The 19545-nt window shown below is 37.8% G+C and overlaps 1 protein-coding gene across 2 annotated transcripts in view; it reads right to left on the bottom strand.

The window, feature by feature from the left end:
- Positions 1 to 410: 410 nt before the first annotated feature.
- Positions 411 to 19545, bottom strand: part of TBX15 (T-box transcription factor 15) — a 75814-nt gene continuing 56679 nt past the window's right edge. For both annotated transcript variants that reach the window (XM_070938401.1, XM_070938402.1), the window contains exons 7-8: positions 17809 to 17906; positions 411 to 3321 (exon numbers count right to left, since the gene is read on the bottom strand). In XM_070938401.1, the coding sequence (XP_070794502.1) occupies positions 2531 to 3321; positions 17809 to 17906 (889 nt within the window). In that variant the 3' untranslated portion in view covers positions 411 to 2530. The remainder of the gene's footprint in view (positions 3322 to 17808; positions 17907 to 19545) is intronic.

A 19545-nucleotide genomic window follows, 5' to 3' on the forward strand; every position in this document is an offset into this window, starting at 1 on the left:
CGAAGGCATAATAAGCAGGGACCAAAGTGCTTTCATTGCTTGCAAGGTTACTATAATGTGAAAGAAAAAAGTCACAAGCTTTTTTTTCTTTGTAAATTCTGCTATTTCTAGTTTTTGTTGCTGCCCTGGTCAAAAATTATCAAAGATTCTATGTCCCACCCATCTCACTTAAAGAATTTCTTGGGGGGAAATCAGCCTTATTATTACTTTATTGTTATTATTGCCAAGATCCTCAGCTTCTTTCCAGTTGTTACCTCATTTTTTTAACGGACTGGACTTGGAAACCTACGCATGGAAATCAGGCAAACTTCCACTACTCAGTGGCCTTCCTTAAAACAAGTCATCCAACTGTTAGTGCCAAGATAGATCAGACCAAAAACTACATCTGGACATTCTTTCATAATATTTATTCATCTACCATAGAGACCACTAGTACAGAATGGGCTTCCCTTGCTGGCTTTGAGGATGGGGTTCTTCGCTGTCTATATTGCTTTTTATGTGGTTCTCTCTGAATTTTACTGGGTAAAAATATACAATGCAGATTTTTCTGGTTTTTTGTTTTCATTTAGGAATGTCTTACATTAAAAGGCAAAAATTTAAAATAACCGAAAGTGTCACATCTTTTAATGTGAGAAAACAAATATGGAAAATACCGTAGATAGGATCTATCCGAGGCCCAGTTCTATAATCACATTAAGGCTACTTAAAAAGAAGCAAGTACAATGAATACATAGATTGATATTTCTCAACCTTGGCAACTTTGGAATATATGTAGACTTCAGCTCCCAAAATTCCCCAGGCAGCATGCTACTTGGAAATTCTTGGAGTTGACTCAGCCTTCCATGCTTCTGAAATGGGTAAAATGAGGACCCAGATTTTTGGGGGCAATATGCTAACTCTGTAAACAGTTTAGCGTGGGCTGTAAAGCACTGTAAAGCAGTATATAAGTGCTATTGCTATTGTTATTGAAGTCCACAAATTTTAAAGTTGCCAAGGTTGAGAAACACTGGTATAGATGAACAGGATAAATACTATGCTCTAAAATTTAGTTAGAAACCAGCTAGCCTGCCTAAAGCATGTACCAGTGGTAGCTCTCGGCTATCAGTTAATTTGCAGGCCTGAAGAAAACTGGGCTCATCTCACTGTGAACAGTTATTGCCATTTTGATTTTATAGTACATCAATTTTATTTCCTGACAGACAAAACACAAAAAGGGCAAAAGTTTATTTTGTATAAGATCTGTGCTTGGCACCTAGAAACAGAGTTCTCTGCATAAGGCAAATCTTTATACACTTTCTTTCTTAATATATATTTTACATACACTTTTATCACCCTCTTTAATATTCATAATATTGTACTCCCCTCCCTCCCACAAATGCTAGAAACATATTAAATACATTTATCTACAACACATCAAAACAACCTCTCTACTGCAGTTCCTGTATTCACGTTATTTGGCAATTTCATTTTCACACTTTAACTTAAAAGATCACTTTGCTCTTTTTATTGAGCATCATTTGCTTACTTACTTTCCAACAGATTAAGAAAAAATAATATTAGAAGAGAGAAATATTTGAGAAAGGCACTTATTTCTTGGCCAATTCAGCAGACAGAACAGGCCTTCTGTTGTAACTCTTTGCGACGAGGCTTCTGCCTGTCCACTCAACACAACCCCTGATTAAGAGAAATTCTTCCTTTATAACTACCTCCTGGGGAAGATAAATGTTTTGCACATGGCTTGCCAATTTTTTGCATTTTATATAAGCCCCTGAATGTTCAGTTGAGCACAACTTCCCCTTATTCCTTTTCAAAATGAGATGTGAGCAGCACTCATGCCTGTTTCCAGATAAGCCTGCTATGAAAACAATTCCTTGCCTGCATACATCAAGAAAATCTTTTAGGGTTAATGGGTGTTTCCTCTCCTCTTTGGGCAAAATTTTGTAAAAAGAAAAAAATACTGTTCTCTGGCAAGAGCCACATACCCCCAAAATAGAAAAGGCAAAATTCTCTCAAGAAGAGACATTCCAGTCAAATAAAATATTCACCAAGCTGAGTGAGAGATGGCTATGAACTTGAACTAATAAATGTAGATAACAAGAAGGCATTTTGGCAGTTTTCTATTTCCGATAGTGCAGTTATATAGGACAGCTTGAATCTTCAGGGATTGTTGTGCACATCTGGGAAACTTCAAAAAAAAAAGGCAAAAACACTGGGCTTCTGTTGGGAACAGTTCACACCCAACTCAGAATTATTGCATATACTGTAAAGCACGGCCCCTATTTTTTGTAAACAGTTTTCTCTATTTTTAAAATGCATCCATTGAAAATGGAAGCTATTTAGTTCCACATGGCTTTTGATTCCAGTCTGCACAATTCAGTTCTTTGAAATATAGCTATAATTGGCTTAGGTTCCATTGAGCATTCAAATACAAGTCCAGTTTAAATTTGAAAAGCAACCAGGATGAAACCACCAGTAGATAAAATGAGATATTTGTTCACAATTTGGCCAAGGCGAAGGCTCTGAGCACCATTTAAACCATGTGCATAGACATTTGTGAAGATGATCCTGTGACAGCCCCATACTGCCTGTTCTCACAAGTGCTGGCTGTAGGCTGGCTACTGTTGGGGGGGCTGATCACATGCATGCTGTGATCCATCCCTGTTGAAAGGTATTGCCTTTCTCCAAAGGCCCCGCTGGAAGGAGCAGAACAAAGTAAAGTGCTTTGTGTGGTGGCCAGTTTTTCAGGGCTTCCTGCCAACCTTGGAGAAGCTGAGAAATTGTATCCATACAAATTATAAGGGTTGTGAAGGGAAAAGGCATTGTAGGAACTCTGTTGCATGTGGCCACCGCTAAACATATGGGAAGAAGAAGAGGAAGAAGTGGAGGTGGGGTTGCCAGCTTGCATGACATACTGGAACTGAGATGTTGGGAATGATCCCAGCTGGCCACCATAAGCTTCCATTTTGCCATTAGTGGGCAGGGCAGAAGGAGCAGGCATTCCTGAGATCAGAGTTGGAGTCCGCTGAGGTATGAAGTTTTCCGATGGCTGAGCAGCAGCAGAAGACCCGCTCTGGAGCCGGCTGTATCCACTCTCACTCAAGCCTGGGTAGCTCTGCAGGGCAGCCATGTTGCTTCTTGCACACGGTGGATACTCAGAGAGATTCAGGTTACAAAGCTGGCTCTCTCGGCAGCCAACATTGAAAGTGTTGGGGGTTAAATGAAAGGCTGGAGGAGAACAGGATGGAGACAGGAGGTGGGAAGATGCCGAGGGTGAGGGGGTCCCTGTGCTGGAGGTTGTTGGGGAAGTGCCTGTGCTGCCGCCTAGAAAGACAATAGAAAAGAAAGCAACAACTCAAAATGGACTTATATAATGTAAACAATACTTATTTCATTTTCTGTCTTTTCCTCTAATAATTTGCTCTCTTACTTATCCCAGTGGAAAATATGAAAATTTGGATCTTTTGTCCTAATTTCATATTCATTCCAAAAGTGCTTAGGTAGCCAAAAACTGCCAGCATACTGGAAAGCAAAGAAAAAGCTCCGCTACATTTTTTCCCCAAAAAATGCCTCTGAGCCCCAAATGAGTTCCATAGGCTTTCTAAGAAAATGAAATAATGTCCAACCACGTCCAAGGGCTTGGTCTGAACTTAGTTTTATATATCCAGAAAAAGAACAGAAGCAAGCAGGGATAGTTGAAAGCATCCTATAGAAGAGGGAGATAGTAAACTGCATTTCAGTAATATGGCACTTTCTCATCTAGCCTCCCTTTGCAAACATTTATTGAATAGGTAATGTTTCCATATCCTCCTTTTTCAAAGATTCCTTACAGCATACTTTCAAAATTTGAAGTAGGCTTTTAAAAAACCTCCCTTTTTATGACTCTGTAGCAATCCCTTAATTTAGGATAAAATCAGGGCGACTGGATCAATGAGCATTTACTGCCTACATGCCCTTCCTGATGCCACACAGAGTTCGCAGCAGATATTTTGTCTTTGTGACCTAGGAGAGAAACATCTGCTGCCACCTAGGATTGAACTCTCAACTTCTGGATGGGAGGCAAGCGTTTTCACCACTAGGCCACCACATTGCTCTCTCTGGATCTCTGTCCATAAGGGAAGAATCACTAGGGAGTCTAAAGCATATGGCAAATCATACTTTATCCACCTGATAGATTCTTTGAATGACCCTTCATAAATGTTGCTATTTTGTTTTTCAAACGTCCCCCTCCCCTCAAAAATGTAGTCAAGGATGTCCTCCCATTTTCATTGATGATATCCCAAAAAAAAAACAAGCCCAGATTCTTCTCCTCCCATGAAATCCTGCTTCCCATTGTGAGACTTCAGCTTCTGTTTAAAGTCAAATAGCAGAATCTTCTCAGAGGCTTAATTCTCAACGAACCATTTTGCTTTATGTCCCACTTGTTACAAATATTAAAAATTAGTTTATAATGCAGCTTATAGAAAATAATACCACCTCTATTTTCTAGTTTTGAGAATACCAGGCATGAATGTATCCTTAAGAACTCAGCTTAGATGTATGGATATGAACTTTTATCTGTTTTTCTTATTCAAGGGTATAAGAAACATGTGTCTTTCCTGCTACCCAATATTCTGCTTTCTGTGTCCTGGAAATCCTTATAACTCTCTCACTGCATTTTGGATATGTTTATTTTTAAGGGAAAACTTGTTTGGCACCAATTTTTCTTTGCATAGACTACAATATCAATATAACGTGATAAAAGGAAGCAGAAGTCAGCAGCTAGTGCCTAACATTTCCAGAAAATAAGAATACCAGACAATGTTGATTGATTTCATGTATGTCATCATCTTCCGCAACCTGGACAATGTCTCTGGGCTGAAAGTTGATTCAATTATTTGAAGAATCATCCAGCCCTGATCATTGGAGTCCCACCAGAAAACCACATATGAATTGCCAAAAACATTTATGAAATCACTGAGTACAGCAAGGAAAGCGGCATGCAACAGTACTATTTAACATATTTAATAGGAATGTGTAAGGTAGCAGTATTCAACACTGCAAGGCATTTTATTTCACTGAGGTATTTGTAAACAGGCTGCTACTGAATAATAGTAAAAAATTATCACATTTGTATGTCATCTGACTCTCAATGACTCTGGGCCAGGAGTGGACAATTAATTCTTCCAAGGGGTCACATGAGAAACTGGGACTGTTGTGGAAAGCCGCATCAATAGGCTGAACTTAATTCTGTTCAATATACATTTTATTGCTTCATAAAAAAACTAGTAAATTATATGATTTTGTTTACTGTGAAGGTGCATAGCCACGCCTGCACACACATATGTAAATTAAATATGTATATATCAGTTGCCTTGTATTGCATGCATGGCATACACTTATTTACATTTGACTTCTAATTTCCGATTGGTCTCACGCAGGCTGGAGAGGGACAACTAAAGGGTCAGATGTGGCCTCGGGGCTGTAAAATGCCCAGGTCTGTTCTAGGCAGCTCACAATTATAGAAGAAATTACAATAAAATCAATAAAGTATAAAAATAACCACAGGGCTCTTTAATCTGATGTATTTTCAACAATGATGTACATACCACTTTGACTTTGAAGCAATATTCAATTCACATCATTTTAGAGCATATAGTCATTTTATAATCTTTGTCTTTGTCTTTGCATTCCAATACAGGTAGTTCTTGATTTATGACCACAACTGAGCCCAAATTTTCCGTTGCTAAGCAAGACATTTATTAAATTTGCCCCATTTTATGACATTTCTTGTCACAGTTGTGAATCACTGCATCTCAGGCGTCCGTATGCTGGCTAATCAAATGCAGAATAGCTCCCAGTGCTGACTTTGTAACTGTTATAACTCAGTCATGCCAGACTGCGGCCACATTAAAACCTGCAGCAAGTAACCTTGTTTCCGCATTTGATTAGTACGGACGCCTGAGAGAAAGTCAGTGCTAGGAGCTATCGCCTACCAGCACTGTAAATAACTCTGGATTAATATAGGCATGCCCATGGCCCACCCCCGTAGCCAGCATCCGGCTGTGTTCGTTCATCCTTCCAGGTCTTCCCGACCCACCCTGGCATAGCCGTAGCCGTTAGGAACTGCAGCAACTAGGAAATGGAGGTTCACAGTTCTCCAGCTGTCAGCTGTGCCGCCATCAGCACTGATCAACTGATGGAAATGGGCACACCGGCCGAAGGAGTTGGGAGCACCTGGAATGCCAGCCGCTGAAACCACGCCACTCCTGCAGCCGTCACACTGTCCCTGAAGCAGTTTCCCCATTCCCCCCCAGGTATGGCAAGCCAGGGCTTGACACTGCAATTGTTAAATTAATAACACAGTTGTTAAGTGAATCTGGCTTCCCCATTGGTTTTGCTTGTCAGAAGGTCGCAAAAGGTGATCACATGATTCCCAAGGACACTGCAACATCATAAATATGTGGCAGTTGCCAGGTATCTGAATTTTGATCACATGACCATGGGGATGCTGCCAGGGTCGTAAGTGAGAAAAACAGTCATGTCACTTTTTTTCAGTGCCTTTGTAACTTCAAATGGTCACTAAATGATTGGTTGTAAATCAAGGACTCCGACTACCTGTATATCTTCTGAATGTTTGAGTCTAAATAGCAGCACCAAATATGAATGTGTTAATCATGCTGCTTACTAGCATAGGCCTTTTCTTTTCTTACTGTAGTGTATCTGTGTACAGTACATTATACAGTACATTGTATACAATAGATCTGTATTCATCTGTATATGAATGACACCTGAGGCATTGCCAGAGAGGAGGGTCCTGGAGAGGGAGGCCTGGCCAACTCCTCTCCTTCACTTTCGGAGCCTTCTCCCTCTGATAAGACGGGCTTGGGGGTCGGAGTCACAACAATGTTTTGGAGATTTGATCCATTCAAATCTCTATATATCACTTTTAAACTTAGCCATGCTCTTTTTCAGTTAAATATCTCACCAAATAAAGTTCTTCTAAAGCTGAAATGTGCTGGATATGATTTACCAATATATTTCTAGTGCTTCATTTTCATTACTGTATTTCAAAATACTTTATCCAATTGCTTCAGCTTTAATACTCTTTCCATTAGCAAGATTTTTTTCCCTCAGCCATATAGTGTAAATTATTTAAAGGCAGACCCGTCGGTTGTAATATGATTTACAGCTCATGTCAGTCCATCAGCCTTTTGAAATTTCCAATCCAGTTATTATTGTCTTTATTAGTGCTTGTTGTTTTGTCTTTTTGTCTTTTGTGTTTCCCCAAAAATAAGATCCTGTCTTATATTTTTTTGAACCCTGAAATAAGCAGTTGGCCTTATTGCCATGCACTCAAAAGCCTGATTGGCCTTATTATCAGGAGATGTCTTATTTTGGGGAAAACAGGGTATTTGTAATATTATAAGCAGTTTCTTTTTTATTTTTATTTTCTTTCACAATTTTCTAAAGTTGTGTAGGAGCTCAAACATCCACAAGTTTTCCTTTAATAAATGTTAAAGGGAATTCTACCTACAGCCATGTTTCTAAACATGATTCAGATGGAATACACAAAAGTTAAAACTCTTCCACCTACTTGTAATACAAAGTGAATGTGTTTTTGACTACTTTCAGTCTTTCTTTTCACTGAATACAGTTTTCACAGTTGAGGCTTCTTTTATGTTTTTCATGCAAAACTACTCACAATCCACCTTAGAACACCTGGATCTGTTTTTCCACTTCATATCCATGTGGCCATAGAATTACTTTGTGAGGATGGCAAAATCTTAAAAATTAGCAAACTAAGAATTCACTTATCTACTTTTTATGCTTCATCTTAAATGTTGAAAAAAAGCTGCAGTTATTATGTAACTGTACATATTGTCAAACCTTTGCTTGTAGAACCAACCTGAACATTTCCTATTTATATTGTGTGGGAAAGAGAATTGCATATAGCGCAGAAATCAAGAAAATCTGTTGTGGAAAATGATAGAGTATAGAATTACTGGAACTTTGATTTATTTTTGTTAATAAATTCTCTTCATTAAACAGAATAAAACAAAGCCAAATATTTTTTAACAATGAGAATCTGGATCAGATTCAACATGATTTTTAAAAGTCAGTCTAAATTGTTTAATCAATTTTTGTCTCTCTCTAACCTAACTGAACCCATAAAATCTAATTGCCATCTGTGAGAAATTAATTGTACATCTGTTTTGTCCCAATGTAAAACCAAGTTTGGGGGTGATGATATCATTTTTGAAGAGTTGGTTCTCTAATGCCTGGTATTCTGGAATTTCAGTATAGTTTTTGGTTCCAATTCTGAAAGAAGGTGCTTGAAAAATATTTATTAGTTTAAACCCACTTTTCTTGTAAAACGTTTTTTTCTAAACTAAAGAGATACAGGTAGTTCTCAATTTCCAACCATTCATTTAGTAATTCTTCAAAGTTACAACAGCACTGAAGTACGGTAAATGACTTATGACTGGTCCTCCTCACACTTATGACCATTGTAGTGTCCCCATGATCATGTGATCAAAATTCTGGCATTTGGCAATTAGCATATATTTACAATGGCTGCAGTGTGTTGGGGTTGTATGATAGCCATTTGTGACTTACAAGCAGGCTTCTAGTAAGCAAAGCAATGGAGAGCAGCTGGATTAACTCAAAGACCATGTGATTCACTAAGCAACTGCAGTAGTTGTTCACATAACAACCATGGCTAGAGAAGGTCATGATATTGGTTGCAACTCATTTAACCAACATCTTGCTTAGCAACAAAAACTCTGGTCTCAATTGTCATAAATCGAGGACTACTATAACAGCTTTCAACTGGAAAGGGAAGAAAGAAATCATGACTGTGTCAATCAGTTCTGCTGAGGAGTAATCCATAAACATCAGTGACAATAAAGCCTTGGGACACTGCTTTACTTCTTCGGGAATTTTTTTTTTTAAATTAACAGATTAACAGAATTGGAAGGGGGCTTGTAAATCATCTAATCCAACTCCCTACCCAAGCAGGAGACCTTATTGTTCATGAAAGTTTCAGCAGGAAAAAAAATAATTATGATTTTAGTAGTTTTATAATATTAATTACTTAGAAATAAGATTCTGATTATATTTAGATAGGAAATGTTTCTTGCATTGCATTGCAAAATTCCAATTTAATGAGATTATGTTACTCAAGTTCCATTAATGTCATTAAAATCCTCTGACAGTCTCTATTTTTTTCCAAAAATAAAAATATATTTTAAAAACCAAAATGAATCTTTTTCTCATAGATCCATTATCTACCTTTCCTCCCAAAATACAGCCTCTGGGAAATATCTGGGAAGCTGTAGGTCACTACTGCATAAGTGCAAATATAAAGTCATATTGGTCAATTACTTGGAAAAATTAATTCTATGCTCTTAAAAATGTTCAGGTCCTCTATAGTGTTCTAGAGTCTTGCATCAAGAAAGTAACTTTTAGTGGTAATTTTAATGGAAAAAATAGCATGGGGAAAAAGAATTATTCCCTCTGTGGGATAGCATTTCTGAATCAATGTGGTGCCAATGAAGTAAACAAATGGGATGTTAGTCATGAAATATTTATACCCTATCTAGTTTGGCCTTAACAATCTATGAAGTTTTAAGGATCCTGCTGGGACCTATATTCATTGGATAATAATCCAAAGTATTTCCAAGACCATAAGCAAACAAATATTAACTAACATGTAATGTAATTTCTGTCTGAATTTGTCAAACTGTTGCTTGTGACACCTTCCCAGCTATTTGAAAAGCGAAGATTTTTTCTATAGTAGTCAGTTTTGTGATTTTGGGAGACTACTAATTACAATTTTGTGTCAGACTTCTTATCTCTACCTCTTTCGCAAGGAAAAGAAGATACTTTCATTCCAAAGAGGTTGTATTATGATGTAAAAGATGCAATACAATGTGAAATAAAGTTTTATTGCTGCCATTTTTGATGTATTAACAACTCTTAAATGTCCTGCTATTCTTTTATGAGATTACTATATAATTAGCATACTATATTCTCTTGTATTCATTTAGGCATTACCGTATATTCTATCTGTTATTTTATTATACACCAACCTCAATACTTTTATAGAAGAGAAGCCTATTTGTGCATGAGGGCACAGGTAGTTTGCATAATTCTAAACCAGGAATCTGTATAAGAATTCTACCATTTGATATGAACCTCCATGAATAAAATCTGTGTAATTTACTATTTGGATTATCAAATGGCAAGGCCTCTAATGTCAGAGCCCCTTGATAAAACTGAAGGGCTGAAAGTAAAAAAAGCTCTTCCTAGATTCCCAAGAAAAGGTTGGTCTACTGCAAATATTGACCAAATGATAACCAGGTCTGTGGAGAGCGAATACTCTAGAAGATAGAAATAAAAATAAAAACTACCTACCTGTGACAGAGGAAAGGGTTGAAAATTATAGTGAAATTTAAGAGAAGACAAAGGCAAGTTCTTTGCATAGGTAGTAGAAACCAAATGTACAAGTATAGGTCAGGAAGACCCTTGGTTTAACAATAGTACATAAAAATATACTATAATAGTTGTTGAATATGGATCAAAAGTGTGATCTAGCTGCAAAAAAGACTTGAGCAATCTTAGGCTACAAGAACAGACATATCATTTCCAAATATCAGGCAGAAGTTTCCCTTCATTCTGCATTCTCAAGAGCCACTTACAAAGACAGTATTGTTCAGCTTTGAGTGCCAGACTTTAACAAAGATCCAGAGAAGTTAGACCAGGTCCAAAGAAGAGGTAGGAAGAGGATCAAAAGACTGGAATCTGAGGATGTTTCAATGGGTAAGAGGGAAAGAAGAATGAAAGAGTTTCACATAAAAAGTGGCCAAGTCTGTCACAGCATAATGGAAGGCAAGGTAGTAATACTGCCGAATTATAGGAAGATGGATTCCAATTGAATATTTAAAAAATACTTCCTAACAATAGGAAGAGGCTGATGTGGGGGCTGTCTTTCTCAGGATTCAAGCAAAGGCTACCCAGCTATCTCTTGGGGATAATTTAACTTACATTGTACATAATTCGTACATTGAGCAGACAATAGACCTGGATAACCTAAAAGACCTGAAAGTTTTACTGTTATATGGGGAACAAGAAAGAAAATAATTGTGATAGTTTTTTTTCAATTTTTGAGCCCCATTTGGGTTTAACAAAATGTGTACTTGCAGTTAGAAGCAGCACTTATTTATAAGTCATTTGAAAGATGACTTATTCAGAGCCTATATAGTATTCAGAGCCTATATAAAATATTGCTAAATTCAGTACTCAGCTCAGAATCTGTTCATAATGTAGAAAGGACTGGGAATAAGAGATCATCCAATTTCAATGAAGGGCATTGTCACAAAGGGCTTTTCCTTTTTCCCTCAATGTAGAGATTAGAAGTGGAAATATTGTTTAGAAGCTCAGGCTCATGAAAGCATTTGGCTCTGCAACAGGCACTTCAGGCATCAAGAAGTTGCTCTTTTAACACTAGCAACTTTCTGCTTTTGGATCTACTGGATTGGATCTAAGATTTTGTAGGGAAAAAAGCAAGACATTTGGAGAATCTTTAGATTTCCTCTTTTGCAATTACTCAGCCTTCAATAAAATCGCATGCAAAGTAAAGAGGATCCATTTGGTAAGATTTTAGCAAGCAAGTTCTGTACTGCAAACCACATTTTGTGCATGCCATCTTTGCTTGAGCAGCCAAAAGAACAGTTGCTAGTAGCCTGCAGGGAACTAACTAGTCACATGGTGTTGGCTTCCTTCCTGGTTTTTCAGCTGCCAAATTACATTTAAAGCAGCTAAAAATACATTAAATATTTTCCTTTCCTTATATTACTTGACTATATCAGCAGTTGCTGTAGCTGCTATGAGCATGTTATTTGATAACCAAGAGGAGGACAGAAGGTTATCAGTGCAGATATTAATACAAGGCACATCTAATCAAGTGTGTAAATGCCACAAGTTTCAGGTCCAAGGATACTCACAAAGAAATGAGGAGTTAAAATCTGTTCCACACTCTGATGTATACTCCATAATGCATTGGGATCTCTTATACAATCTTATGGCAAGGAGAAAACAAGCTACCCAAGATGCAAAAGATATATTCCCTTGTTGATTCTTGCTTTAAAATAGCTCTTGGAAAGTTGAGAACAAAGCTACCTTTTAAAAAAAATCTGTGCCATTATCTAGATCTAAATTTCTTCCCTTGCTATTAATTTTAAGAAACTTCTAGAAAACAATGTATACTATAGAAAGCATTTCAACAACAAGAGCAAACTCTTTATTAGTAACCCTCTATTATGACTTTTGACCAGCACTCTTTCAGAAAACCCATTATCAAAAATTATCATAAAAGAAAAGAACAACACATCTAAGTCAAAGTTTGTGCCATTGCATGGCTCAGTGAAGATATTTGGCAATCTGAATTATGAGTCAGTGTCCCTTAAAAAGTCATGTACGAAAAGTTGTATGACCCTCAGTTTTGGAAATAATTGGAAAGAGCACAGCACATCTCAGAATATCTTACAAAAAACACCATAAGTAGATGTGGGCAAGAGTTTTTGTCTCCTTAGAGTCACAGGGACAATGTTTCTGAGAATAAGGAGTCTCATGAAATCTTCCCACCGATAATGAAGAAAGAAAAGCATTAAAACAAATTCTAGGAAAAACCCATGTACATTTACTCAGGGTTAGATTGTGTAAATAGCCTGCAGGAAACAGCTTAGATATGACAATAAATTCCAGGAACAGTAGTGGTGAGACCATTGTCATGATCAGTGTTTTTCATTCATTACTTTACCATTAATTGGCCTATACATTCAAGAGAAAGGCTGAATTATGAGACTATATAATTCCTCCATACATTAACTATATAATTCCTTCATATCAATAAGATTGGATTGGATTGGATTGGATTGGATTGGATTGGATTGGATTGGATTGGATTGGATTGGATTGGATTGGATTGGATTGGATTGGATTGGATAAGGAGCTCTGGTAGCACAGCAGACTAAAGCACTGTTATTAACATCAGCTGCCTGCAATTACTGCAAGTTCAAATCTCACCAGGCTCAAGGTTGACTCAGCCTTCCATCCTTTCTAAGGTAGGTAAAATGAGGACCCAGATTGTGGGGGCAATAAGCTGACTTTGTATAAATATGCAAAAGTCTGAAGGCTATTGCTTAACGCATTGTAAGCCGCCCTGAGTCTTCGGAGAAGGGCGGCATATAAATCAAATTTAAAAAAAATTGATAGCTGTCTATCAATAAGAGAAGCAAAAGTCCTTTAGGATCAAACACGATTCTGAGAAAGGAACACCCACCACATTGGTATCAGCTAAAGGATCACAATACATGGCTTGGAAATAACACAGCCAAGTATTGCAAGGAATGCTGTAATGGAGTTTGGTAGTACTATTATAGGAATAATTTGTTCTAATATGCCAAATCAAGAAGGGATTTGGAGATTTTGTAGCTTTGATTAACCATCATATTTTTTTTCTAATCATTATTTTTTCCTGCTATGCAAGAACATTATTTATTACAGGTTTTTTTTTTTATAAAAAAGGATATAAGGGAGATTCTAGTCTTACAGGGCATGTAACAGCAGAAGGGCATTACTAGGAACAGGCAAAAGTGCCATTGGGTTGGGTGTTAAATTCCTGAAGTAGCTCCATATAATTGAAAGAGAGTTTCCAATTGCACAGCTCACACATGTGTCGTAACTGAGCAATGAGGGACTGACCTTTTCATACATTTGAATAAACTTTGGATTGAAAAAATAGTCTTTGAATAACAGATGGACAGGTCTAGAAAACCCAGCTTGGACTCTACCAATTTTAACTAAATCCTGATCTTTCCTCCTGTGGTTAAGGCCCATCTGATTCAGAATAGAGGCACAGTAGGGGACATGGGACAGGTTAGCAAGGTTCTTTATAAAAGTGCCACTTGTTTCTGTCACTTTTATAAAGAATCTTGCTAACGAAAAGATGACCATTCTGGGTGCAGCAAGGTGCCAATTCAGTTGTACGTACTATACTGTCTTTCAGTCTGCACTGTGTCTGATCATGCCACAAATGTTTTGTAATGGGGTGGGTGGACAAAGGTGAGACTAGGTAAACTTTCTGAATTAATGAAACTAAAAGAGGAGCACCCTAAAAGATGTACACTGTAAATTGAAGATCTAAACTGCAGTCAAACTTGTATGTCTATAGGATGCAAATGTAATATGGTTGTTTTTCTTAATCCCACTTTAGATTCTCTTTAGCCATTACACTACCCTTAAATTGCCATCTCTGCATTTACATTGCTATTAAATAAAAAATCTTTCAAATTCTGCACATGTGCAACAATGTCCTGTATGTTTCTGAGAATTTATTTCTGTTGTTTACAATATAAAATAAATATATTATTATTAAAAATATACAGAAGGAATTCAATAACCTTAATAAAATGAACAATAAAGGAAAAGATAAATGACAGGTGAACTAAAGTGACCAACATAATATGATCACTGATATGTCTAATGGAACCAACGTGTTTGGCTAAGTCAATTCCATAGATGATATTCTGCAATCACACTGGTACCACTGAAGAAGACCCATTTAGAAGTGTTCTTAGCACTTTGTATTCAAAGGCAAAAAGATGCTTTGGAGCACTGAAGTACAAATGTAGCCGCTGACTGCATTGCTTAGGTCAACTGTGCCTTTTCCTGCATGGCTCCACAGCTCACCACCCTAGAAAAAGGCACATTTGATCCAAAATATTTTTTGGTATTTGAATCCACAGCACTGCACAATCATATGTACTCTAAGACAACAAAGTAAGTCTTTCCCACTTCCTTACCTGAACTACAGTAGGCTGAAAGATTTTGTAGAGATTTTGGGGAGGAAAGCAGAACATACTATTCTGCCAGGTGGGATCATATTCCTAAGAGCACTAGATTGCTTTCAGGTCTAATAAATCCTCTCAGAGCCTAAATAGCTTATCTGTGCTACAGATTTCAATTATTTCAATATCATTTTAATTTCCCGGTGACTTCTTTTAAATGTAGAATTTTCTGCAGTAGAGTGTCAAATTACTTCTCACTTGCTTTATCTGATTTTGTATTTTTAATTATTTAATTGCAAATACTAACCTAGATTTCCATTTTTGAGACAGAAAGTCTGGGAAGTTTGTTTTGCAGAAAATTCTTAATACCTGCAGTGGAGTATAATTACTGGATACTTAGGAATAAATCATAATAATCTTAACTAATTGCTGAAATATTCTTAAAAGCAAGGCAAAAGAAAAAAAGTGTAGCTTCTTCCTGCCATCTTATCACTCAGGAGAAGATTTTCCAGTGACCATTTAGAATCTCATCCCTGAATATTATACTATTTAAGAATGTAAATCCTCGAGGGATATTGTGACAAACAGACTGGAAATATCCCCAGTTTTCCCAGGAAATATATCAGCAAAGGTTTATTTCAGAAGTGGCCTTTGCTAAAGTCAGGGATCATCTAACAGTGCTCCATGTTCCTTGGCAGTGACAAGAAGTAGCCAGGCCCAGCAGGGAGGCAAGGTAGAAACCGTAAACATATAAACAAGCAACATCATCAGAGAATTATAGATGGCATGGGATAGGAGGTAGTAATAGCTCAACTACTTGGAAGAGCATCCATTAATCAGCTGAAAAAAACATTATGCACTCAAACTGGTGGTTCATTAAACAGGCTTTTAAAAAGGCATGAATCTCTTCATGAACCAGGTCATATAGGTTCATACTTTTAGCATTGTTGACTCCAACCAACTCTTAAATTTTAGGCAGAGGAAGGCTTTCCTACTTAGGCCAGGTAGAAAAAGTTGTGCCTAACTTTTGAACAAGTCCAGAGCAGGGGTGAAATCTAAATTTTTTTGCTACCGGTTCTGTGGGCGTGGCTTAATTAGTGGGTGGGGCTTGGTGGTAAGGTGACTGGGTGGGCGTGGCCAAGTCAATGTCACTTCTTTGCCCTTTTTTAACCTACAAAACACAACACAATACAACTGGCTCACCCACAATGTAAAAGCAGCTGTGCTAGACCCAAAATGGCCCCTGCAACAAGCAGGAACCTTACACAGCCACAAAAAGCCCAAAAAAACAACTTTCACACTTTACACACACAAAATTCCACATACAGCTTTATGAGATTTTATGTGTTTGTGTAGTTAGAGTGAAACACTACAGAAACACATTAAATCTCAGAAAGCTGCACAAATATTATTTTATTTTAATTTATTTTTATTTTTATATAAAAGCAGCTAAATTTAAAGCTTCCTAAACTTTAAATGGCTAGGTCTAAAAAAAGAACAACTAAAAAAAAGCCCATTTAACTATTATTTTTAAAGCTCCCAAAGAGGAAAAAAACTTACCCAATAGAACAGGGGTCTCCAACCTTGGCAACTTTAAGACTTGTGGACTTCAACTCCCAGAATTCCCCAGCCAGCTTTGCTGGGAGTTGAAGTCCACAAGTCTTAAAGTTGCAGATAGAGCTGCTCACCGATGAGCTTGATTGCAGGCAGAGAGATTCAGTTGCTTGCTGATGCAATGGATTGCAGGTATTACAGCAAGCAAAGCAAGGCAGGCGTTGTGACCAGCAGCTAAAATAAGAAGCTGGAGGCGGGAGGGGGGGAGGGGGGAGAAAAAAAGAACCTTTTTTTCTTTTAAATGGCTCTGGCGATCCAAGCTGAGTTGCCTGATTAGCAGGCAACTTAGCTGGGATCGTCAGAGCTTGGATCGTCAGAGCTTGGCTGGTCAGAGCCATTTAAAAGGAAAAAAAGGCTCTGATGATCGCGTGGCTCAGCTGGGCATGGGGGGCGGGGGCAGGGATTTTTGCTACCAGTTCTCCGAACTGCCTGCCGCCATCGCTACCTACTCACCCGAGCTGGTCCGAACCGGGAGCATTTCACCCCTGGTCCAGAGGTATTTCACGAGAAGAGTACTCCACTCCTCTTCTCGCAATAGAATCCCTTATACCACCAGACTTAAAATTTTGGACCTGGACAACCTAGAACTATACTGCCTACGATCTGACCTAAGTTTAGTACACAAAATTGCCTGCTACAATATCCTACCTGTCAACGATTACTTCAGCTTCAACCGCAATAATACACGGGCAAACAACAGATACAAACTCATAGTAAACGGCTCCAAACTTGATGGCAGAAAATACGACTTCAGCAACAGAGTGGTCAATGCCTGGAATGCACTACCTGACTCTGTTGTTACATCCTCAAACCCCCATAATTTTAACCTTAAACTGTCTACCATGGACCTCACCCCATTCCTAAGAGGTCTGTAAGGGGGCATGCATAAGTGCACCAGCGTGCCTACTGTCCCTGTCCTACTGTTCCCATTTATTTGTACTCATTTCTTATGTTTATACTGTTACCTGTTTATACTTATATGCTTATATGTTATATTTATACTTATACTTATTTTCTCATACATGCTTGATAAATAAATACATAAAATAAATAAAAAATAAATGAAAGTTCGGGTTTAGCTTAGAAACATCTGAATAGAAAGTATGCGAAACAACAGACCTCCCCTCTACCACAAGGGAGGTAGCCCAGATAAGAATAGCCCCTTTGAATGGCTGTAAAAGCTCTATGTTACAAATTTTTTCCCTATTTCTGAAACTAGTAGCTGGACTATTCTGTTTTATATCTTTGCCTGACTGTCAAGAGACTTAGGAGTTTCATGAATTCAGCTGGATGCCAGATGTCTCTTATGACACTCTGAGGCTATTCCATTGCCACCCGTCTGTTGCCTCTTATAAAAGCGGCTCACCTTGCTGTTTTTGCATGGTGGTGAAATCTTCAAAGGTGAGCGTGCGCACAGGGGGCCTCCAAAATGCATATGTTTCCATAATGGCCTCCAGGCCGGTTCTGCAAAATGAAAAAAAAAAAAAAGGAAGAGAAGAGGGAAGGAAGGTTAAAAACATCAATGAAGATGTATTTTCCCCTTAGCAAGTAAGAAAAAGCATGATTTTCTCCAACAACTCGATAACTGTTAATTTTATCGTCCTACATTTCTAATAACACACTATCCATCTTCTAAGTTTCCTCCGGAAAATGAGGGAGAATTGGAGCCAATTCATAAGTGAAATGGCCCCAGAAGATTAGGTCTGAACTAGAGGTCCACCTGAAGCAAGACAAAGAATTCAATGCAGTTTATGGGGAAAAAAGAGGGAGCTGATGACGTCCACAGACAAAATCAAGGGCAGTGATGAACTGGGAATGTGTCCAGGGTTCAGGATGCTAAATAACAGTTGGGAGAAAGAAGTATTAAGAAAAGAGAGAGCAATTCACCTTTTGCTATTACTCAATCATTTGTTGTTTGTTTTCTTTCCTCTCCTCTGTCTTCTTTCTTTTGGTTCATTAACTTTGAGAACTTGCTCACCTTCCATTTCTGGAGTTCAAGGTCCCTAAAGGCCCTTTGCTGATGAAAAGACTGGGGGCGGGGGGGTTGCAGCTAAAAAGGAGTGGAGCTAACATTCCAAAGTCACCCCGGAAGCAAGGATATAGTTGGTCAAACGTAGGATTTTAATAGTTAATTTAGGAGTGGAGAAATCGCCAGGGTGTATTAGCTGCTAAATGTCTGCAAGTAGCAATTGGGAATAAGAGTACAGAACGTTTCATCACAGATATTCTCCCTCAGTAAAATGACCACCCAGAACTCAACAAGAAGTTAAGACAAAAAATGTTTAGATTGCTAAAGATAACAGAAGCCATTATATCCAAAGTTCCCACAGTGGAAAGCAAGAAGTACTACAAATATGGTGATGCAACAAGACTTTAATTCATTTCTTTTCAAATATGATTTATGTGAAATCAGCATAAGCATATTCATATGATGATATAGAGTTTGCCAACATTTCTCCTTTTTTCAGATTGGGGAATTACAGGAGACAGGTATTCGTCCACCTGATCAGAGCCTGCTGGTGTGTATTGTTTAACTTTGCATACAGTGTTTCCACTTTTTGTCTGAAAAAATGCAGCAAAATTTAAATGTAACCCAGATGATTCAGATGTTCACAAAACCCAATTATATCATGTCACTACTAAAACTACAAGAGATGTTCAGTGTCTCCATGGAAATTATTGAATATTTGAGTTACAAACCAAGGACAAACCTCGTTTATATAACTTGGCTCACGTATACTAGTAATTTGTTGATTAAGATACAACACACACTCCAATTCTAGTGCCTATTCTATGACAAATTCTATTTTTCATGCTTTTATTAATGATAGCCTGAGAGGAAGAGAAAAAAAAAAGAGAGAAAAATATGCACAACTCTAGTTTGGTCTCTGTTGTTTGATTTTCATGGAGGATGGGGATGACCACTGCATTGTAATAGCAGGTACTATAAAAGGATCCCGTGGTACAAAAATGGTGAATGATATTTGATATATTTCTTTGTTTCAGTAATGCCTCCCATATGGTCCTCCTTCCCTGTTGCTTACAGCCATCATTGTTCTCTGAAACCTCCTTCTAAGCTCCAAATTGACACTTTCAGACATAT

The sequence above is a fragment of the Pituophis catenifer genome, unplaced genomic scaffold (assembly GCF_029215685.1).
Source record: "Pituophis catenifer annectens isolate HBS135680 unplaced genomic scaffold, rPitCat1.0.hap2 SCAF_2, whole genome shotgun sequence".
Classification (NCBI taxonomy): Eukaryota; Metazoa; Chordata; class Lepidosauria; order Squamata; family Colubridae; genus Pituophis; species Pituophis catenifer.